Below are 22,818 nucleotides of genomic sequence, written 5' to 3' on the forward strand. Positions count from 1 at the left end.
TATTGTAAAACAAAACATGGGGAACGCAATCCTTCCCCATCTATCTACAATCAACTTTCTACCTTCCTCAACCTTCCCAAGGTCGCATAGACTCTTAACCGCCAATTTACCTAAGCCTAGCCACTAGAATACAAATTTGATCATTTTTATCCGTAAAAAATACATTAAGAATTATTCCTTGAACATCTGTTAATCTTTCTATACATGTACCAGATATATGCTAGAATATGAAAATTATAACAATACCCAAAAAATAAATTAAATGGAACAAAAAACAACAGCTCAGAGTAAAGGAATCATGTAAGGATGCAATTGGAATGAACTTAGTATAATAAATAATTAAGCTTTGAAACATAAATAAAAACCAAGAAGAAGAAAACATAAATTTTGATCAAAAATCAACAAAACAAACGAATAGTTACAGGATTTATCTCCATTGAGAATTGATAAAGCTCCACAAAAGAGAAAAAGGGGTCTGCAGAAATTTGTAGTGATTAGGATTTTATGACTATTATTGATTTTGATTGATGGGTTTCTTTACAAAATATGTGTGTTTGAAATGAGAAATTTTGATTTTTGACAAGAAACCCCCACTAAGGCGCTAGTGACTGCATTGTCAGTCTAATCTCTACCATAGTGTCATAGTTTGCCGATTGTTGTGCCCACCCATTAGGTTATAAGTCCGAGTCATTGAAAAACGATGAAGATCTCGATTACGGATGAAAAGAATAGGGAAATTTGTTGGAACTCACCAAATCGGGAAGCAGCTTCTGATTGTGTGAAGGAAGCTGACGGCGAGACTCGAAGCAAGAAGACGACGAGCCTCTGGACCTACTGCTTCTGCCGCCGTCGACGACGAGCGCAACGAAGGCGCGCGACTGACTACAAGACAATGAGGAGATAGAGAGCAACGACAAGACTAGTCCCAGAGACGAGAAGAGCGACGACGACCTTGATTGCGAGACCGGAGAGGAGAGAGGGAGAGAGCTTGAATGCAACACCACAGAGAGAGAGAGAGAGTAGGAAAAGGAGAAAAGGGCACTAGAAAACCTTGAGAAGATGAAGAACACTAGAAAACTTTCAGAGACAGTGATTGAAGAGAGGATTTCTGAAACCCAGATAAAAGAACAATCTTTTGATTTTTTTTGTTTTTCAAATATATTTTTGTTCAGTTGTTTAAATTATTTGAAAATATAAAATTAGAATTAGTTAAATTTTAAAATTTTGATTGATTTAAAAAGCTATTTTTGTCTAATCCAATAAAATAAGGATGTCTAAATCTTTCTATAAAATTAAATAAAAAATATTTTTTATTTTTATTAAATTATAAGAGTATTTTAGTAAAAATAATGATATGATATATATTTTTATAAAAAAAATAAATATTGACATAGAAAATAAATTCTATATGACTTATTATTATTTGTCCATATCTTAATAATATCGTCCAATCAAAGCAAAACACCTTCAAAAATAATTGAAAGAGCGGAACATATAAAAATATCTCAAAACACATAATATCTGCTCTTACTCGTTGCTCAAAATTTCCCATGTAATCGGCCGGGATTTCCCAAATGACCTTCAATATATACAGAATTACTAAAAAAAAAATAGAATATATATATATAAGACAGAGATAACTGATAAGTAAAACAAAATCAGAATACTTCGAAGCTTAATTGAGTTACATTGATAGAGATGACAAAGGTACATAATCTATCTATATATATACAACAGCCAAAAGCTTCAAGTACAAAAACAAAAGAACAGTAATCATATTTACAAAAATATCCTGCATGATCAGCTGAGCCTTTTTTATTTTATGTAGACGACTCTCATATTTACTTACTTATATAATATATATACATATATGTCATACAATTAATTATTAATAATTAATAATTAACAAGATCCTAGTAAAGATGGAAATTGTTGTAGTATGTACAAAAACGTAATCCCTCTGTATAGTTGCGTAACGATGTTTCAGATTATTAAATCATCTCACTTCCTCTCTCTCAACAATGATCCAAAGCACTCATAATCACCCTGCAAATCACATGCACAAGGAAGTTAGACAACAAAGCGCATGAAAAGTAAAGAAGCTAAGGTCTTATGTCTATTTCATCAAAATAAAATTAGAAAACAACTCATTATTGTTCATACTTGTATAGAAGCAGAGCTGTCCACTGCTGCATTCGCCGACGTTTTCCTCCTCGTGAATTTCTTGAAATCCACACCCGGCGTATCAGCTGCGGAGCATTTTGTTTTTTTTTCCAAAATTAGTAAAACAGAAAAAGAAAAAGGACATGAAGAACAGGTATCGTTTGTAACTGTATATTGATCTTCGATGCGGTGCATTCATCACCTGAAGAACACACCAATTATGGTTTATCAACTTTGATTAAGGTTTAACTTTCTTGAGTGACATTTTTCTTCATCAATGGAATAATGAAGGCACAAGTTTTTTATCCAAAAAGTAAGGGATGTATATAGTGAGAGATGTGGCTATACAGTGAGGACTGAGGAGATTAAAATACAGAACTATCAATTATTTATAAAAAAGTTTAGGGCCAACAACTTTATTAAATTTTTGTCAATATGTAATCAATAAAAAAAAAAAATAATCCTACATTATTAAATGAAATCTCACACTATTAAAAACATCATTAATAACTACTTGATACTTACAAATTATAAAAATTATTGGCTCCTAACACTTCTCATTATTTATTTATTTTATTTGCTAAGAATACAGAGTAGAATATTTGTACGCAGATAAGATATTTTTATAATATTACACATTTTAAAATTTTATCTTTTTCTATAAAATCTGTCCATTTTGGTATTCCTAACAAGCACCTCTTCCTTTACACTTGTTAGCAATTATTTATGTATTTATTATTATTTTTACTTACTAAAGAAAAACAACGAACTTCAATTACTCTATTTGAAAGTTTTTAGATTATGCCATGCAACCATCGACCATGCATCGTTATACTGGTAACTGGAGAACTGTGCGAAGAATTGAATTTAGTCTTCAAATTAGTATTTTTATCTATAATAACATTACGAGAATATAATTTTTTCAAAATTACGATCTACTTTATTCTGACAGTATAGATTATGCATAGTATAAAAAATTTATAAAATCAAACTACTTTTACAAAAAAAAGTCGTAGGTTAACAAAAGTCTCTGATTAAGAAGATCAAGGTATCTGTAAATAAAAAATCAAATAATAAGATTTTTAGTTATTTTTTTATATAAAAAAGTTTAATTTTTTATTAATAATTAATTTTAACATTCATTATCTAAAATTTTTTTTGGTGACTTTGTTATCTAAAATTTAAAACAATTTAACGTGTATATTTTTATATTTAATTAGGTGTTAACTGTTAAGTCTGTTGCACAAATAGAAATAATTAATTTTTATACTTTTTATTTAAAAATAATATTTTTTCTCTATGTATATAAAAATATAATTAGATATTAGTATAAAAACATTATACTGATAGTTATAAAATTAACTCAAAATTAATTTTTTAAAATATAATTGAATCTTGATTCTAACTTTTAATTATAACATTAGTATTCTCTCAAAATTATTTGTAATAAATATTTGAAAGAAGATAAATGAAAATATAGATTAGAAAGATAAGCGGTAAAAATTTAAAACTAAATAAAAAACTAAAAAACTATGTATATAATAACAATAATAATAATAATATTTTTTATTTAAATTATATTATTTTGTTAATTTTATTTTCTGTAGAAGAGAAAGATAGAAAAAATAGAGAATGAGAGAAAGATAAAGATGAAGAATGAGAGTGAAAGTGAGAGTTTGTTAATTTTGGAAGAAAATTTTTTATTTTAATTGTAAAAAAATATCGGATGCCATATTATGATTTGTCAAATTATTAATATAAAATATAAATTATATATAAAGTAAAAACAGAGAAATAAAAAAATAGAGAGATAGATGAGAGAATTTAGGAAGGGAGTTTATTAATTTTGAAAAAAAAAATATTTTTCTCAATTTTAATAAGAGAGTTTCATCTGATATATTTGATTATTAAATTAGATCGTAATATATGATACATAATATAAGTATATTTCAATTTTAATTTTAATTTTAATACAATTAAAGAATGTCATATTGCACATTTTGATTATCAAATTAGTAATTAATCATTGATATTGATAGAGTAGTTGAAGGAATGAGAGAAATAGAGAAAGAAAGAGGGAGTAGGGGAGAATTCTTTAATTTGGAGGGAATGATTTGATTTCAATTGCAATGAAGGAGTGACATGTGCCATATTTTTGTTGTAAAATTAGTAAGAAGGAGTGAAGAATTCTTTAATTTTAGAGGGAAAGATTTAATTTCAATTACAATGAGAGAGTGACATATGGCACATTTTGGTTGTAAAATTAGTAAGGAGGAGGGGAGAATTTCTTAATTTTGGTGGAGAAAAATATTTGATTCCAATTGTAATGAGAAAGTGATATGTGGCACATTTTGGCTCTAAAATTAGAGAAATATAATAGATATAATAGAATATAATAGATTGGAATGATCCGACAACAATGCTATCAGATTATACTGATAACATTAATGATTATATCTTTAATATTCTTTTTAAGGAAAAGTATAGGTAACCAACAACATTGATGAACAATGGATATATCAGATGTTCATTTCACTAGGTGGATAATTCTAATATTAAGATTTAGGTGAGTATTTGAAGGTGTAGTGTGTTTTTATTTTATTAATGATTATTCATGTTGTTCAAAAAAATTATTGGTTACTTAGTATAACCCTTTTTTTAAACAATATTTTTTTTTAGTTTCTTTAATTTTTTGCATAAATTTTTTTTTATTTGTCTTGTGTTTTTTTTTTTTTTTTTACTTTTAGGATTCACTAAAAATAGAATTTTTAATCTTTTAGACAGAATTCTGATATCATATCATAAAATTATTTATTTTAAAAGTTTAAATTATAAAAAAAATAATATTAATAATTATATTTCTAATAAATTTAATATAAAAAAAGAAAAAATTCTTCCATGATAAAAAATCATTACGAATTGAATTTAAAAAAAATTCTAAATGATCAACACTTTTCTCTTATTTTTGAGTTAGTTTTAAACTAATACTAACTAATTCTTTCTCCTTTTATACATACTTATCTTAAGTTGAATGATATCCTAACATTAAGTATTGAATTATTCTATCATATTATGTATAGGTTAAGAATTAACTATCAAAACAGTTAACACTATAAAACACATAATAAAATATAAAATATATTTTAAAAATAAATTAAAAAACGCATATATTCATACACAAACACACAATTATTAATTTGACTTATAATTTTTATATACACGTAATATTTTCCTTTCATAAATTATTAATAGAGAGAGAGATATTACGGGTTATTGGGGTTCGAGGAGTAATAGGGATAGAAGGAGAGGCTGGATCAGATGTGGCGGGTCTCATGGCAGAGGGGTCCCGGAGAATGGTGATGCTGCGGCTAATAGGCACATCATCCGGCGACATTGGTGACCTGGCGCCGCCGCTGCCGACAAAGGAGTTATATTTACGCAGCTTCCCCAAGCCCGACTCCGGTGCGGGGCCTGCCAGCGTTTCGTCCCAAAGCTTGTGAAGAAAACCCATCATATATAAAATAATAATAATAATAATAATAATAATAATAATAATATATGTATTATTGTATGTATATATTTATGTCTGAGTTCACTTATATGTATATAAAAGATATAAATGTGGCGTAAAGGAACGAAACGACAGAGGGAAGAAGATCAGGAAAACGTAGAAACAAGAATGCGACCTTTTTTTTAAATTTTTTCAATTTTTTTTTTTTACCGTTTCTGGGTGGGTGTTTGGGTACTTATAGAAGGAGGAAGATGAGGGTTTCATGACTTGTTAAGATAATTGAATTATTGACGGCCATGTTAGGTGTGTAAACTTAGCGGAACGACTAATATGGCTTTGTTTTCAGCCATTAAATTGATATGCCTCACCATCTTTAATATGATCCTCTTCTATAGTGGTTCGTGCTTAATTTACACTTTCTTTTCCTATAATTAGTAGGAGTGTTGATTATCCAAGATGCTTTGCAGAGGGATCTGATCATGGCTGTTAGCTTGTCTTTGTTTTTTTCTTTTATTTCTAGACGTCACCAAAAAAATAAAAAGGACTGGCTGGTTTTTCTTTAATTTAGCAAAACCTTTAAGTTTAGTTTGATTCTTTGTTTTAAAGTGATAATGCTATGTGTATATCAAAATCCGTGTTAAAATCAACCACAAATATAAAATATATATTGAAATATAAATATATATTAAAAATAAATTAAATCATACATATATTTATATATAAATACATGAATAGCTAATTTTAATGACTAATTTTAGTGTAGGAATAATATTTTTCATTTTCAAATTACAAACTGAACTAATTGGAACTAAATGAAACTAGTCATTTTTTAAATATTTCCTACATTATTATTACTAAAAAAAATGCTATGCCCATGTTTCACGCTAAAAATATTATATATTTATGTATAAATAATGTGTTATTTAATTTATTTTTAATAAATTTTATATTTTAATATATATTTTAGAATAATACTACATGATCAGTAAATATTATTATTTTTTGTCAGCACTTGATAGTAATTTGTATTTATATTTACAAAGATTTTGTACACAAAAAATATATAATTTACACTTATATTTATTAAAATTTTACATATATGAATCAATACAGTTTATACCTATATTTTTTTAAAGTTTAAACATATGAATTAGCAAAATTTATTTATTAAAAATAATTTAGTATTTATATTGATCAAATAATTACCAAAAATATTAAAAATTACTGACCTCTAGAAATTTTTCTATATTTTATACGTATAATTAATTTTTTTTTAAACAAAAAAGCCTTAAGGCCAAGAAAAAAAGCCTACACAAAACGAGGATATAAGATCCCACAACTATCACCAAAGAGATGCATTGAAACTTTTCTAGGACGTTGTTGAAAGAACATACTTTCCTTTTCTCCATCCAATATCAGATTAGCTAGTCCATCCGTCACCTGATTAACCTCTCTAAGCATATATTGGAGCTGCACTTACCAATTGTTATTTAGCATAGCCTGTATTCTCCGTTGAGGCCGAGCAAGAGTTGGATGTCGCATGGGAGGATTTTTTATCAACTTGATCGCTCCTTGTAAATCTGATTCCACTATTAAATGTTTAATTCCTTTACTCCAAGTAATTTCCAGCCCATCTTTATAGCGTTTACTTCAACTTCTATGGCATTTGCATTCTCCAATTTTGTAGCAAATTCCCATACCCATCCACAAGGACGGATAAGAGGGGGGGGGGTGCGAGTGCCAGTTTTTTTTTAAAATAATAATAATAATAATAATAAATTATTAAGTATGACTTAATTTTTTAAAAATTTATTTAATATTTAATTTAGTATAAATAAAAATTTATTCCAATTTAGATCTTAATGATTTCTAATATCTAAAAACTAGGTAACAATATTAAAAAAAATCTGAAAAAATATTATTACTAATATTTTTTTAATTAAACAATTTTTTTAAATCCCACAAAATAGATTTTTTTTTTCATTTTATGACTATTTTTTTTTATTCATTTGATATTAATTCTTTCTGTTTTAACTACTATAATTAAAAGATCTTTTTCAGCTATGAATAATAGGAATAATGACTCAGAAACAAAATGAGAAATGGATTTTTTACTAATTGTCTTTTAATTATATTGAAAAGAAAAATTGCTAAAAAATTTGACACAAATTCTATTATCGATGAATTTTATAATACGAAAAATCGACCACTTCGTTAGTAAAAAGTACACACATATTTTTTGCACTTTAAAATATATTCTCTATCGGTATATTTTTGTAAACATATTACATTATATAATTTTTTTTTGCATAATTTTTAATATTATATATATTATTGGCCCCTCCATAATAATACTTCTAGATCTGTCCATGCCCATCCACTATTTTGGTTCCTTAGAATTCCTGCACAGCTCGCTGGCCCTGGATTCCTTCTAAAGGCGTCATTAGTGTTAAGTTTATACCAATTTTTCAAAAAAAGTTTTTAGGAGAGATCATTCTTCTGCACCTCTACTCGTCTCTATAGTTCTTATTTATTACGGTCCTGTTCTCCTCCACAATCTTCCTGATTCTCACATGATCTCCTTATTAGAGTGCATATATTCATTCGTGAACCTCCATATCATCCAAACTATCGTCATAAAAACATCCCTCCAATTCAAATTCTGGTCCATCCGAACTTCTATTGACATGTTAAACAAGATCCAATCTATCAAATTTAAGGAGAAGAAGTTTCGGATGAACTGCGGTTTAACGCATGCCATCCAAATGGTTGAAGCCTTTGGACAATCCCTCATCGCATGAAGTGGGTCTCAACTTCAACATTACAATACATATAATTGGGATTATTCCCCTGCGTCCACCCAGGAGTTCTCAAAAAAGTTAGTAAACAGTTATGGGCCAACTGCCAGACAAAAATCTTAATTCTCTATATTCTCTTTTATTTCCATATTTTTTTAAAATTTGGTCTTCCTCCTGTTGCTATTGAGCCAGATTACTATCTGTCTGTTTGATGGTTAATTCTCCCTTTGGATTTCATTTGGGAGGAGGATGTTGAGCTGGCTCACATCCCAGTCGTCATTAGGAATTAATAACCCACTTGCTCTTCTCTTCTGTCCTTATAGGTGAAGTCCAATCCTGCAGCTTGAGACTCTTTTCCAACCATTCATCACTCCAAAAATTAGTCCTCTTCCCATTGCCAATTATATGCTCTAGGGCTGTACATAGTTTTGATTAATTCAAAAACCAAATTTATTTTTTAGTTAACAAAAATTTAATTTTGATTAATTAACTAAATTACTAAATTGATTTTAGGGTAAAAAACCCTAATAAGCCAACGTTGGAAATGTGTAACGTAAATACGCCAAACTGAAAATCGTTTCAGCAATAAGCCAGAAGCTATTTTTATGTAATTCGAACCAGGCTGGTTCGAACTACGAACCTTAGTAATTCGAACCAGGGTGGTTCGAATTAGGAGGAGATGAGCTTTGAATGTAATTCGAACCAATGTGGTTCGAACTACTACCAAAATTTTCTTCATAAATCAAACCAGGTTGGTTCGAACCTTGGCTGCACATAGTTCGAACCAGGGAGGTTCGAATTATAGAGAGAGATCCGGCCTGAGTAATTCGAACCGTGCTGGTTCGAATTACACAAACCATAATTCGAACCAGGCTGGTTCGAATTAGTGGGAGAGAGACCTCTATATAACCGTTCTAAGCATGAGTTGGTCTCATTAGACCAGTAAAATGGCTAGTGAGGAGAGTTTTGTTGTTCTGGTTCACCACAGAGGATCCATTAAGAGGAAAACTCGTTCCGGAGTGAAGTTCACAGATAAGGATCCTCTCTGTATTGTCGTGAATCCAACGACAAGCTATGATGACCTTGTTAGATCTGTGCTGATGAAACTTGGCCTGGAAGGTGCGAAGCGGGTTAAGAAGTTTTTCTATCGCATTCCAGTCACGATCCTGCACGATACGGTGAAGTATGATTGTCTCACGATTGGTAGTGATGAGGACCTGCAAGTCATGTTTCTTTGTCGGAGGCAGTTTCCGGAGGTGAGGACACTAGAATTGCTCGCAAAGCTTATTGATGTGGTATCCAGCTCAGGGGGTTCCAACCGGAATACCACCAATGTAGCCACGGCAGCTGGTTCCAGTTCCAGGGCTGCCGTGGCTTCTTCCTCCGTCCCAGGGTACGAGCCAGCGGTCCAACTTGTCGCCTCCCCGTCTTTTGCTGTTGATCTGAATGACGACGTAGGCGACGAGGTAGGATCCTTTGATATTCTGCCGAACGCTTTAGAGGGCGTTCCACCAGTTGGCGTCGGAGACGGAGTCTTGGGTGATGCAGATGAGGACGACGTCGAGCCGGATACAATTGAGGATGACAGCGGCGACGAGGTTGGAGCGACTGGTCCTGCATTGGCGAGCGGTGGTTCTAGCTCTGGCACACAGCAGTATCCACCACATTTTTCCTCGTTGGACCTGGACGCCATGAGGCATGAGGGGGTTTTAGGGCACACTGTTGGATTCGGAGCTAGAGATGCGGAAGGGACTGTTGGTCTGACAGAGTTCCAGGTTGGTCAGCAATTCCAGGATAAAGACGAGGCCCTGTTAAGTGTGAAGAGTTACAGCATCCGGCGAGGGGTACAGTACAAGGTGCTGGAGTCCGACCACCGCCGGTATGTGGGCAAGTGTTCCGAGTTTGGGAATGGGTGCACATGGTTGATTCGACTGAGTCTCCGGAAGCGCAAGGGGGTTTGGGAGGTCAAACGGTACAACGGACCTCACACTTGCCTGGCCACATCCATCTCGAGTGACCACAGGAGTTTGGATTATCATGTGATTTTGGCGTTCATTATGCCAATGGTTAGGGCTGACGCATCCGTGAGCATAAAGGTGCTCCTAAACGCCACGGCAGCGCACTTTGGTTTTAGGCCGACTTACAGGAGGGTATGGATGGCAAAGCAGAAGGCTATTGCCCTCATCTACGGTGACTGGGATGAGTCATACAACGACATACCTAGGTGGGTGTTGGGTAGGGATGGCGAAATTCCCCGAGACGCGGGGATCCCTGCGGGGACTGCCCCGAATGGGGATCCGATTGTGGGGAATTTTTCCCGCGGGAATGGGGATGGGGGACAAAATTCCCCCGAAGCAGGCGCGGGGACCCTAGCAGGGATCCCCGCTCCGTCCCCGCTATTCCCCGAAATTTATGAATTCCTTAAATTATCCTTAATAGTTTATTTCTCATATATGTTTTTTAGTCATTTCTCACACACATATATATAGAAACCCAAAACTCCTAAACTTTATTTGCATAACCCCTCTTCAATTCAGAGATCCCTAAGGCTGTCCATACTCCATCCAATCTCTCTGCAGCCACCCCCTCGTCACCCTTCTCACCGCATCGTCACACCTCACCGTGCCATCACCCTTACCGCGTCGTAATTTCTATTTGCGGCGTTCCTTTTCGTAACTCTACCGTCGTGTCCATTCTCCTTTCTGTTGCCGCGTCTCCCACCTCGTCCACTGCTTTTTCCTTTGGCTTGTCGTTGCGTCCCCCCATTGCGTTATTTCGAAAGAAGTCACCATCGTGTCATTTAGACTTTTTGTATAAAATCTTGCAGTTTTTGTATAAGATAGATACTTGTAGCTCTATTCATATGAAAATTAATAATTAGTTAGAACTATTATGTAGATGGGGAATGGGGTCCCCGCGGGGAATGGGGCTCCGTGGGGAATGGGGATGGGGAGCAATATTCCCCCACAGCGGGGAATGGGGCGGGGATGGGGAGCAAATCTGAGGGCGGGGATGGGGAGCAGGGAGGCATCCCCCGCCCCCGCCCTGCCCCATTGACATCCCTAGTGTTGGGTGTCCAGCTGACGATGCCTGGCAGTGTTGCGGTCCTCAGGACGAGCTCGGTTCGAGTTGGAGGACAGGTGGACGAGTCTCAAGCATATTTCCACAGACTTTTCTGGACTTTCCCTCCGTGCATCGAGGCATTCCGTCATTGCAAGCCGCTAGTCAGCATTGACGGCACACATCTGTATGGGAAGTATGGGGGAACATTGCTCATCGCGATTGCACAGGACGGGAACTCTAACATTCTACCTGTCGCATTCGCACTAGTAGAGGGTGAGAATGCAGAGTCCTGGATATTCTTTCTCTCGCACCTTCGACAGCACGTGACCCCGCAGCCCGGTCTGCTGGTTATATCGGACAGGCACAACGACATCAAGGCTGCGCTTAAGGCCCCTGACGGAGGTTGGTTACCGCCATCTGCGTACCGTGCATTCTGCATACGACACGTAGCGGCTAATTTTGCCCTTACCTTCAAGGGCAAAGACGCTAGGAGGCTTCTAGTGAATGCGGCGTATGCGAAGACCGAGGTTGAATTCGATTACTGGTTTGATATTCTGCGGTCTGAAGATCCGGCGATGTGTGAGTGGGCGAACCGGATTGATTACTCCTTGTGGACTCAGCATCGTGATGAGGGGCGGAGATTCGGTCACATGACGACGAACATCTCCGAGTGTGTGAACTCAATCGTCAAGGGGGTCAGAAATCTCCCTGTAGCATCCCTGGTGAAGGCAACATATTGTAGGCTTGCGGAACTCTTTGTTCGCAAGGGGAGAGAGGCTGAGGCCCAGATGGGAACCGGACAACAATTCAGTCAGCATTTGGTGAAGTGTATTGAGGCCAACTTGTAGACGGCCAGGTGCTTCACGGTGACGTTGTATGACCGGGATAACTCCGAGTTCACCGTAGCAGAGATCACTCCGACTGGTTCTTTCTCCTTGGGTACCTACAGAGTATCGCTTGCCTCGCGGACATGTGACTGCGGGTACTTCCAGGCGCTTCATTTCCCGTGTCAGCACGCACTTGCATGCTGTGCCTACTAACGGGTCACCTGGACCTCTTACGTTCACAGCGTCTGTCAGATTAGCTCGGTGTTCAGTGTGTATCGGATGGGATTCACACCTCCGATCCCGGAGGGTTTCTGGCCACCTTACGACGGGCCCACGGTGATTCCGGACCCTGACAGGAGGCGTGCGAGAGAGGGTCGTCCTAGATCCACAAGGATACGGACGAATATGGACGAGGCAGATTCGAATCGGCCAAAGAGGTGCGGTCTATGTCACCAACCCGGACACACACGACGTTGTTGCCCACAGCTAGGAGGATCGTCTCAGACAGGGCGCCATTGGTGGGCATGTTGTTAGTGTTAGTATTATTTACATTTTAGTTTTCCTGTTAAATGCAATGTTTGCTTACGTATGTAACTGTTTGATCTTTATACACTGTACTTTGATTGTTGCGAGTAGTAATGAATATGTTGTCTTTCATTATGAATACTGCTACAAGTTCCATCGATTCAAATTTTAATATGCAAAGGTAAACACTAAATTTTAATATGGAGGTGATCTCCTCTAGGAAGCGTGGACTCCCGAAGTCCCCAACAAGCGTGTCTGACCCAATAAAGTCTGACCACTGTGCCCCGGGATAACCCAAGGTGTACCCCCCTGTTCAGGCTGGTCATCGGCTGGCACACCAACGAAGTAATGTCCAAGAGGACCCGATCCAAGTCCAGCGTCACCCGTGTCAGCCCCGTCACCCATCCCTGTACCATACCACTCACCCCCATGACCGCCATCGTGTGTGCTAGTACCCGCAGCTGGAACAGCACCTGAACCACCCCCGCCAACATGCCCATGCTGATCATCGTCGTCGTCCCCACGGTTAGCACGCCCCCTCGCCCTACCTCCCTGGAATCGTCGTCCGCCTCTAACGGGACCGGCGTCGTGATCATCGTCCATAGCATGATCAGGCCACCTAAACTCACGCTGGCTCCGCCGTGTCCCCACACCCATCCTCCTCTCAACCCTACGCCTGTCCGGCACGTCCTCAGGACGATCCATGTCAGGAACTCGCCTTGGACCCCGCTGTGACGCCTAAACTGGAATCGGAACTGCTCTCGGATCCCCCAACTGCGTGTCCGGAGATAAGAACCTCTTCCCATGCTGACTCCACCACTCAAGGAACTCATGCGACGGTCCGGGGTCGGCAACAACGTCGAACCTCAGCACACTCTCCTGACGAGAGTCCCAGTAGAGATGCCACTTCTGCAAATAAGACGGGAACCACCGATCGCCACCTCTCCCGTCCTTGGACATCAGAAAGTCGATGTTCAGGGCGGGAAGCGGAGGGGGCTGTACCCCTCCAAACTGCAGAAGAACACGATCTATCTGATGCCACTCTATGACAGCAAAGTAGATCAGCGCGGTCACAGAGCGCCACAACGCCATATGCCGAGGCTCCAAAACCTCCGGATGCAGAACCTGAAGTACGTCGGGGCTACTGTACGGCATCCATATAAACTGCACAACAGAAGGAACCCACCCTTGTCAGGGCAATTGTTGGAACCAACTCGAAAAGGTTGCTTATAAAAGGACATTTGTTAACTTGCATACTCACCTCCCTATCCTGTAACCGGTCTATCCTGAGCCTCCACATCGCCACTCTAGGACCCTTCTCACTCCCGGAAGGGTTGTAACCTGACCATCTGCAACATACACATGTGTTACATCAACTGAAATATGTATTTAGAGTATGCAATAGACTATTAATGAAATGCAGTGTTGTGTGTAAAATTGAAATAGATAAGGCCGTTTCTAGTACCTCGAGGCCAACGGCCAGCTGAACGTCTCATATCCTGCAGGCCTAAATCGAGGAAAGCGCCAAAAGATCCAAGACTGAAGTAGCTGAAGCGGGCCCGCTAACTTGACGACATGTCTGTTCGCCACTCGGCACATGCACCGGTACAACCAAGCCAGTGCTGCAGAACCCCAGCTGTAGGTACCAAGCTCCTCCAGCCTCGCTACGTACGGAAGCCATCTGATGTGAATCCGGTTCCCGGACTTGTCCGCAAACAGCTGCGTGCCCAACAACATCATGATGTACGCACGGGCATATCGGCGCACAGTCTCCTCATCTGCATCCTCAGGGCACTCACCAAAAGTCTCCTGAAACCAGCTGCAGTTCACTGCGTACTTCTTAACCTGACTAGGAGGAGGTATAACTCCAAGCAACTCCTGGAACCAGACCCAGGCTGGGCGGCCACCCTCGATGTATATATGGAACTTTGACAGGCACCCGCTCACGTAACGGCCGTCCACTGGCAAACCCAGCTGGTATGCCACGTCCTGGAGTGTGATAGTGCACTCTCCGAACGGCATATGAAACCTGTGCGTCTCGGGACGCCATCGCTCCACGAATGCTCTGACAAGGGCCTCGTCTAGCCGGAACCATCGGTCGTTCAACCTTGCAAGATGGTATAGACCTGCCATCTGCAAGTACGGAACGTATCTGTCATCAAGTCGCATGCCCTGCTGCCGCCGCATGCTCCTATTGCATCGCTGGGGCTGCGCATGAAATGAACCGCATAGTTAAAGTCAGCTTAAAAACCGACCACAACCGTAAGCAACACGATAAATCATCAACAAACAATTCTGCTAAATAAAACCGCATAACATTACATGAAAGATAAGCAACTGGAAAACAAACCCATATACCGCACAACTAAACCGTTAACATAAACCGGCTTAACGGGATCTACTAACAAGAAAAACCTTAACTAAACTGGTTTACATAAAACATCTAGCGTAAAACAACTACAATCAAACAAGTCAAACATATCACCAACATAAAACCACTAACGAAAACCACCTACCCTAAACCACTCACATAAACCGGTTGCATAAACCACTCACAAAAATCGGTAACATCAACCACCAACATAAACCACTAACAGAAACCACTAACTTAAACCACTAACTTAAACCACTAACATAAACTACTACCCTAAACCACCAACGTAAACCACTAACATAAACCACTAACTTAAACCGCTAACTTAAACCACTAACATAAACCACCAACAAAATCCCCTAACATAAACCACCTACATAAACCACTAACATAAACCACCATCTAATCCACATGCAAAACCACTAAGTCACAACTACGGCTAGAATCAAAAATATTTCCGTACTAACCTCGTCGTTGATGACCCCGGCTATATGAGCGACTCCGTCCAAGCGATATAACCGTGCCGGATTGTCCCCCATCAGCAGAGTATTCCGTTCAGGTCTTCCTCGGAGAGAATCTGGGTCGTTTTCTCTGAGATTTGGTGGGGTAGGGGGAAGGAATAATAGTTCGAATGAGGGTGATTCGAACTCCTTATATAGCCGAATCACCCCTAATTCGAACCAGCTTAGTTCGATTTATGAAGGAGCACGCCAAGGGTAATTCGAACCAGCTTGGTTCGAATTACATACATTGCACAATTGCCTATAGTTCGAACTAGGTGAGTTCGAATTACTTGTGGTAGTAGTTCGAACCACATTGGTTCGAATTACATTCAAAGCTCCTCTCCACCTAATTCGAACCACCCTGGTTCGAATTACTAAGGTTCGTAGTTCGAACCAACCTGGTTCGAATTACATTAAAATAGCTTCTGGCTTATTGCTGAAACGATTTTCAGTTTGGCGTATTTACGTTACACATTTCCAGCGTTGGCTTATTAGGGTTTTTTACCCTTGATTTTATATGATAAAACTGATTATTAACCAGTTATAAAATTTAAAAATTAATTTTTAATCAGTTATAAAATAAAAGAAATTTTAAAAAAATAATAGATTTTTGGATAAAAATCGATTTTTGGCCGAAAAATCGATTTTTTTAAAAAATTATAATTTTTTAAAATTTAATTTTGGTTTTGGTTAATCAGTTAAAAATCGAATTTTTTAAATTTGATTTTGGTTAAACAATTTTAAAAAATATAAATATAATTTTAAAATTATTTTATTAAATTAATTAACTAAAATGTAAATATAATTTTTTAATCAATTAACCACATTTTAATTTTTTAATGTACACCCTAAATCCCTAATATTGTGTCCAACATTCTGGGGCAAAGTTGCCCATAATTTGCTCATGGTTTTCCATAAGGGTGAGTCCCCACCCTTTGATGTACAGCCCCGTAGTAAATTATCTCCACCATATTTTCCAATCATTACCTTTGTCCATAAAGAGTTCGAGTCATTAATCAAGTTCCACCCCCGCTTGGGAATGAAAGCTTCATTTACAATATTCAGGTTTCTAAAACCAAGGCCTCTTTTTTACACTTGTTGTTTTTTTTTTTTTTGTCAATAGATTGGACAACTTCCTAAATATTCCATATGAATTGAATAATCTCCAATCTTAAGTACACAATACATCTAGGCATGGCAAAAATTTCCGGCGGGACAGGTACCCGCGGGGATTTACTCGCTGGAGGACAGATATGGGGGGTAATTTCTACCCGCGGGGACCGGGGCCCGTATAATAAACGGGGTGGGAGCGGGGGTAGAGGTCCCCGCCCCGTGGAGACCCGTTTAATCCCCGTATATATGAAAAGACAAAAATGCCCTTAGTATATATAATATATGATTCATTGTTGGAAAAAGAAAACCTAGCCGTCACATACTCACTGCTCACACTCATACATGCTTTACTCTGCTTCAGCCTTCAGAGACAAAAAACTCCTCTTCTCTTCACTCCTCAGTCCTCACCGTGAAAAATCTCGTCTCGTCTCCTCCCTCGAACATCGCCGACCGCCGACTGTTGACTGCCGCGTCTCCTCTCCTCTCCTTCTCGAACATTGCCGACCGCCAACCGCTGACCGTCTCCTCTCCTCTCCTCTGACCTCTCCTTCGCGTCTCCTCTCCTCAGTGCCGCCTCCCAACTCCTAAGTGGCTCGGTCGCTCACTGCAGGTCTTGATCTCACTGTGGCGGCCATGTCGTCCTCTCCTCGTCGCTGGTCTTCGGCTCTTCACTTCTGCCCCTTTTCTACGTCAGGTAAGTCAGTCTTGTGGCTTTGAAATTTTTGTTTTTGAGTTCTATTTATGATTGATTTGGTTCTGAATTTCTGATTTAGGGTAATTAGGTTTAGAGTTTTGAATTTTCTGATTTAGGGTTGATTTGATTCTGAATTTTTTATTTAGGGTAATTAGATTTCTGATTCTGATTTCTATTTAGGGTTATTTGATTATGAGTTCTAAATTTCTGATTCTAAATTTGATTCTGAATTTTTTATTTAGGGTAATTAGGTTTCTGATTCTGATTTCTATTTAGGGTTATTTGATTCTGAGTTCTAAATTTTTTATTCTAAATTTGGTATTCTGATTTTGATTTTTTTTATTATATTTGGGGAATTGTGGTACTCTGCTAGCACCTATCTTGCACACTGCACAGAAATATAACTACTGGTACTGGTTCTTCAACTTACAACAATACAAAAATAAATAAATAAACCAAACAGTACCAAAATTTTTATTCATAAATTTAAAATAGGGATTATTTTCGACATGCAATTTTGTTAAGATTATTACTTAATAATAACTCACAAATTGTAACTCACAGATTTTATTTTATTTGATTTGGGATTAAAGTGAATTTGATTCATAAAGATGAATACTTATTTAAATGCCTAATTTTAATTTTTTTAAATAGTTCGCTTGCAATGATTCATATACGTGGATTAAAGTGAATTTGATTCATAAAGATGCATACTTATTTGAATGCCTAATTTTAATTTTTTTAAATAGTTTGCTTGGAATGATTCATATATGTGGATTAGATAGAAACTTCAAATTTAGTTGAGCCAAAAGTCATGTGAATGTGGAGTGTTTGTCCTTAGCGTGCACTCTCCTAATACTACCAATGATAATGATGGATTGTCATGTATAAAGAAAGTTAGCATAAGAGTAGGCATTATAAGCATAATGTTGAGGAGATTAATAACATATATATTTATTTATTATAAGCATCAGAGTAGGCATTATAAGCATAACAGATTTCATTTTATTTGATTTGGGATTAAAGTGAATTTGATTCATGATTTATATTTCATGATTTATAGAATGTCTTTTTTGGATGCATTGAGCAATACTCTTGAGAAGAGTACTCCATCGGAAGAATCTATAGGCACTAATATTCAAACTACACAAGAGGCTCCTCAATCTCAACCTCAAGAACCCCCAACGGATACCGCAACTACTAATGAAGGAACGACAAATTCTACAAGTGGTGTTCGAAAGAGGAAGTTAACCTCCGAAGTGTGGAATCACTTTAAGATTGTGGAATTCAAGGGAAAATTAAAGGCTGAATGTAATTATTGCAAATCGAAGCTACTTGGTGACCCAAAACAAGGTACTTCGCACTTACGTGATCACTTCAAAAGCTGCAAGCTCCGCACCACTAGAGATATAAGACAATGTATGATGAAGACAACTCCAACAACTAGTGGGGAAACAGTTGTGGTTGGTGCATATACCTTCGACCAAGAAAATGCAAGGAAAGAGTTATCAGTTATGGTTTGTCTTCACGAGTATCCGTTATCTATTGTGGACCACATTGGGTTTCGACGATTTTGCAATGCTTTGCAACCTCTCTTCAAGGTGATTACTCGCAACACTTTAAAGAATGACATCTTAAAGCTCTACAATGATGAGAGATCGAAGACAATGAATGTCCTTTAGCGTAATAAAAGTCGAGTTACAATTACAACTGATATGTGGACAGCAAGCAACCAAAACAAAGGTTATATGGCTATCACGGCTCATTACATTGATGATTCTTGGAAATTGCAAAGCCGTCTTGTGAGGTAATAATATTATCATTATAGGTTCTTTTGAATGTTTATATGATTGCAAAGCTGTCTTATATATAATTGCAAAGCTGTCTTGTTTATAATTGTACTAAATTATCATTACAGGTTTATATATGTGCCGGCTCCCCACACGGCTGAGGTACTTTCAGAGGTTCTTGTAGATTGTTTGATGGATTGGAATCTTGATAGGAAGGTATCCACCTTGACTGTTGATAACTGCAGTACTAATGACGTTATGATTGAGAATATTTTGACTAAAATGTCACATAGAAACTTTATCTTGGGTGATAAATTATTTCATATGCGATGTTGTGCGCATATATTAAATTTGATTGTCAAGGATGGGTTACAACTTATTTCACATGCTATTGAAAGGGTGAGGGATAGTGTTCATTATTGGACTGCAACACCTAAAAGAGAAGAAAAATTTAAGGAAACATGTGCACAAATTAAAATACCCTACACAAAAAATCTTTGTCTTGATTGTAAAACTAGGTGGAATTCAACATTTTTGATGCTTGAAGTTGCAATTATGTATAGAGATGTGTTTGAAAGATTGTCATTGCGTGAGAGTCAATATAAATCTTTGCCTAGTGAGAAGGATTGGGATATGGCGGATGGGATTTTTCAAAGATTGAGGATATTCTTTGATGTGACTGAATTGTTTTCTGGAACAACTTATCCTACATCAAATCTTTATTTTCCTAAGGTTTGTGTGATTAAGTTGGCTTTGATGGAGTGGAAAAATTGTGGAAATGAGATAATTGAAATGATGGCTACTAGTATAATAACTAAGTTTGAAAAGTATTGGGGTGTGATTAATATAGTTATGGCTATTGGGACTCTTTTGGATCCTAGGTACAAGATGTATTTATTGAATTTCTTTTTTCGTAAAATATATGGTGAGACGGAGGCATGTGTTGTAATTGGTCAAGTGAAAAGGGTAGTGCAAGATTTAGTTTTAGAATATGCAACAAAGGGAAGAGAAAGAGACCAAGCTGCTCAATTAGATATGCCGCCACCACCATCAATTCCTTCAAATTCAAAGGGGAGGAAGTTCAGTCATGAAGATTGGCAAGCTGATTTTGCTGCACATGTAAGTGAGGAATCCGCATTTATTGATACAAAGAGTGAGTTGGATTATTATCTTGAAGAGAGACCGGTACCACAAACTGAACATGATTTTGATATCTTAAATTGGTGGAAGTCAAATGGGGCGAAGTTTCCTACTTTGCAAGCTATTGCTAGGGATTTTTTGGCGATTCCTATCTCTATCGTTGCCTCTGAATCTTCATTTAGTACGGGTGGTCGATTTGTTACACCACATCGTAGTAGGTTGCGTCCGGACACATTAGAGGCTCTAATGTGTAATCAAGATTGGCTTTGGAATGAACTTGGCACCACAACTAACATAGGATTTGAGTGCTACACAATTCATAATATTGAAGGAGATGTTGACGTAAGTAAACTATTAAATTACATATAACACACTATGTTTTTATATTATTGACTTATTGAGTTATTATATGATTTTAACTTTAAATTGTTTTCTTGTCGATGTAGGATTCAAGTAAGTCGGAATCTACCATCACTACCATTACAGGATGAAAGGAAGATTGAGATGGTGGAATTATGTTTTTGTGATGTCATGTACTTTATTTGGTTGTTTATGAATATGGTAGCTTGTTTATGTAATATTTGGTTGTTTATGGATATGTTTGGATGTAATATGTTTGTTGTTATTTCTATTTAAGTCTTTAAAGACTATGGATATTATGTTTGTAATGGCAATTGAGGATTATCTTTGATTTTCTCTAATTTTTTTCATTTTTTTTCAATTTTTATTAATTTTTATAAAAATCCGCGGATATCCGCGGAGACCCAGGTCTCCGGCGGATATGGAGTCCCCGTTACCCGTCATGGGGACGGGGTGGGGAGGGGACATATATTGGGGCGGGGGGCGGGGGGCATGTCCCCGCCCCCATGGGGACCTGTTGCCATCCCTAAATATATCTATACACTTCTTACACACTTATCAAATTTTTTCTCCTCAATTACTATCAATAGAATTTGAGCTTGAGATTTTTGAGATGGAGAGAGAAAGATATACCATGAAAACTAAGACTCATTGGCTTGTTGTTGTTGTTTAGACGAAATCGAAGTCAGTCCATGCAGTAGCTACTATGCTTTTTTTTTTTTTGTCATAGTAGCTGCTATGCTTAGTTAGGTTGCTTGAATATAAACTATAATGTATAAACGACTCTCATCTTTTTTGTTTTTGTGGACATGATGACTTGCAGCTTTGCAAGAGAAAACACACCGTGTTTGATACATTTTTGGGAATAATCCACGGGAAGAGTAGCCCGAACACACAAAAAGGGAAGGTTGAGAGTAAGGGGCTCAAAATATCCCTATATTGATAACATGGGCTATTGGAACTGGGTTAAATAAAGGGGGATAAAGGGTTGGCATGAAAAGTGGGCTACATTGATGATATACTTATTACAATTTTTAAATTTATATGCATTAGAGGGATGGGTATTGTTAGCAATTCTCTGAAGAGGGGTGCTGGGGATACCTATTCATGAATTAGGTTCAGGCATAGCTAGTGTAGGCTCGTTGGGCGTCTGGGCTTATCTCTTGTATCGTGGCGGGTTTAGTCTGGTTGGCTTTACGGACCGAGCCAATCACCAAAAACTATATTACGACCGGAAAATAAAAATTGGTAAGAATATTGTTTGGTATTGGCTTATTGCAGCACATACGGATAATGCTTCTTATTTATTGCAACGTAGTATTATTATGAGGTTAAATTAAACAACAAAAATATTTATTAACCAAAAAATATTAGCTAAATCAGTTAGAATTTATTTTATGTAATATTTATTAATTGTTATAATAATTAATAAATATTAAATAAAATAAATTCAGGTTATTTTTTTTTTAGTTTTTTTAATATTATCGATTAAACAATTGGATGTCAAAGCCCATAAATGAATACATTGAGAAAAACATTCAATTATTCATTAATCAGGCCAAGCATGTTTAAGATCTCCATTTTAGCTAGGAATGGAGAAAGGCCAGGCAGCCTGCCAGAGACCTGCAGTTTGGTCTGTATTTGATCTAGTTTGATCTGATCTATTATAAAATAAGCACAGATTCAGGTTGTTATAAAAGTTTTATTATGTTAATAGATCAAATCCAAGTTCACTAATTAGCCTGACCTGACCTGTCAGGCCTGTCTGGACCTTTCAATATATAATTATATATATAAATAATTTTTTTATTATTAACAAAATAATGAGATATTTTAAATTTATTATATTTAATTATAAATAATTTTGTATATTTTAAATACTTTAAATTTTAAAAATTCTTATAAATATTAAATATGACATTTTATATATAAATATGTTTATTAAAAAATAATGTTT

At 36.7% G+C, this 22,818-nt stretch overlaps 2 protein-coding genes across 2 annotated transcripts; both read right to left on the bottom strand.

Moving 5' to 3' along the window:
• Positions 1-1,664: 1,664 nt before the first annotated feature.
• On the bottom strand, positions 1,665-5,906 carry LOC112777078 (dormancy-associated protein homolog 3-like). The gene is made up of 3 exons (XM_025821360.3): positions 5,431-5,906; positions 2,164-2,249; positions 1,665-2,046 (listed from the first exon to the last, which is right to left on the bottom strand). The coding sequence occupies exons 1-3, from the start codon at positions 5,675-5,677 to the stop codon at positions 2,002-2,004; spliced, it is 378 nt and encodes a 125-aa protein (XP_025677145.1). The 5' UTR covers positions 5,678-5,906; the 3' UTR covers positions 1,665-2,001.
• Positions 5,907-13,625: 7,719 nt separating this feature from the next.
• LOC112778074 (serine/threonine-protein phosphatase 7 long form homolog) lies at positions 13,626-15,020 on the bottom strand. Its single transcript, XM_025822440.1, has 4 exons — positions 14,958-15,020; positions 14,353-14,876; positions 14,149-14,236; positions 13,626-14,051 (listed from the first exon to the last, which is right to left on the bottom strand). The coding sequence occupies exons 1-4, from the start codon at positions 15,018-15,020 to the stop codon at positions 13,626-13,628; spliced, it is 1,101 nt and encodes a 366-aa protein (XP_025678225.1).
• Between the last annotated feature and the right edge of the window lie 7,798 nt (positions 15,021-22,818).

Source organism: Arachis hypogaea, chromosome 19 (genome assembly GCF_003086295.3).
Source record: "Arachis hypogaea cultivar Tifrunner chromosome 19, arahy.Tifrunner.gnm2.J5K5, whole genome shotgun sequence".
NCBI classification, from domain to species: domain Eukaryota; kingdom Viridiplantae; phylum Streptophyta; class Magnoliopsida; order Fabales; family Fabaceae; genus Arachis; species Arachis hypogaea.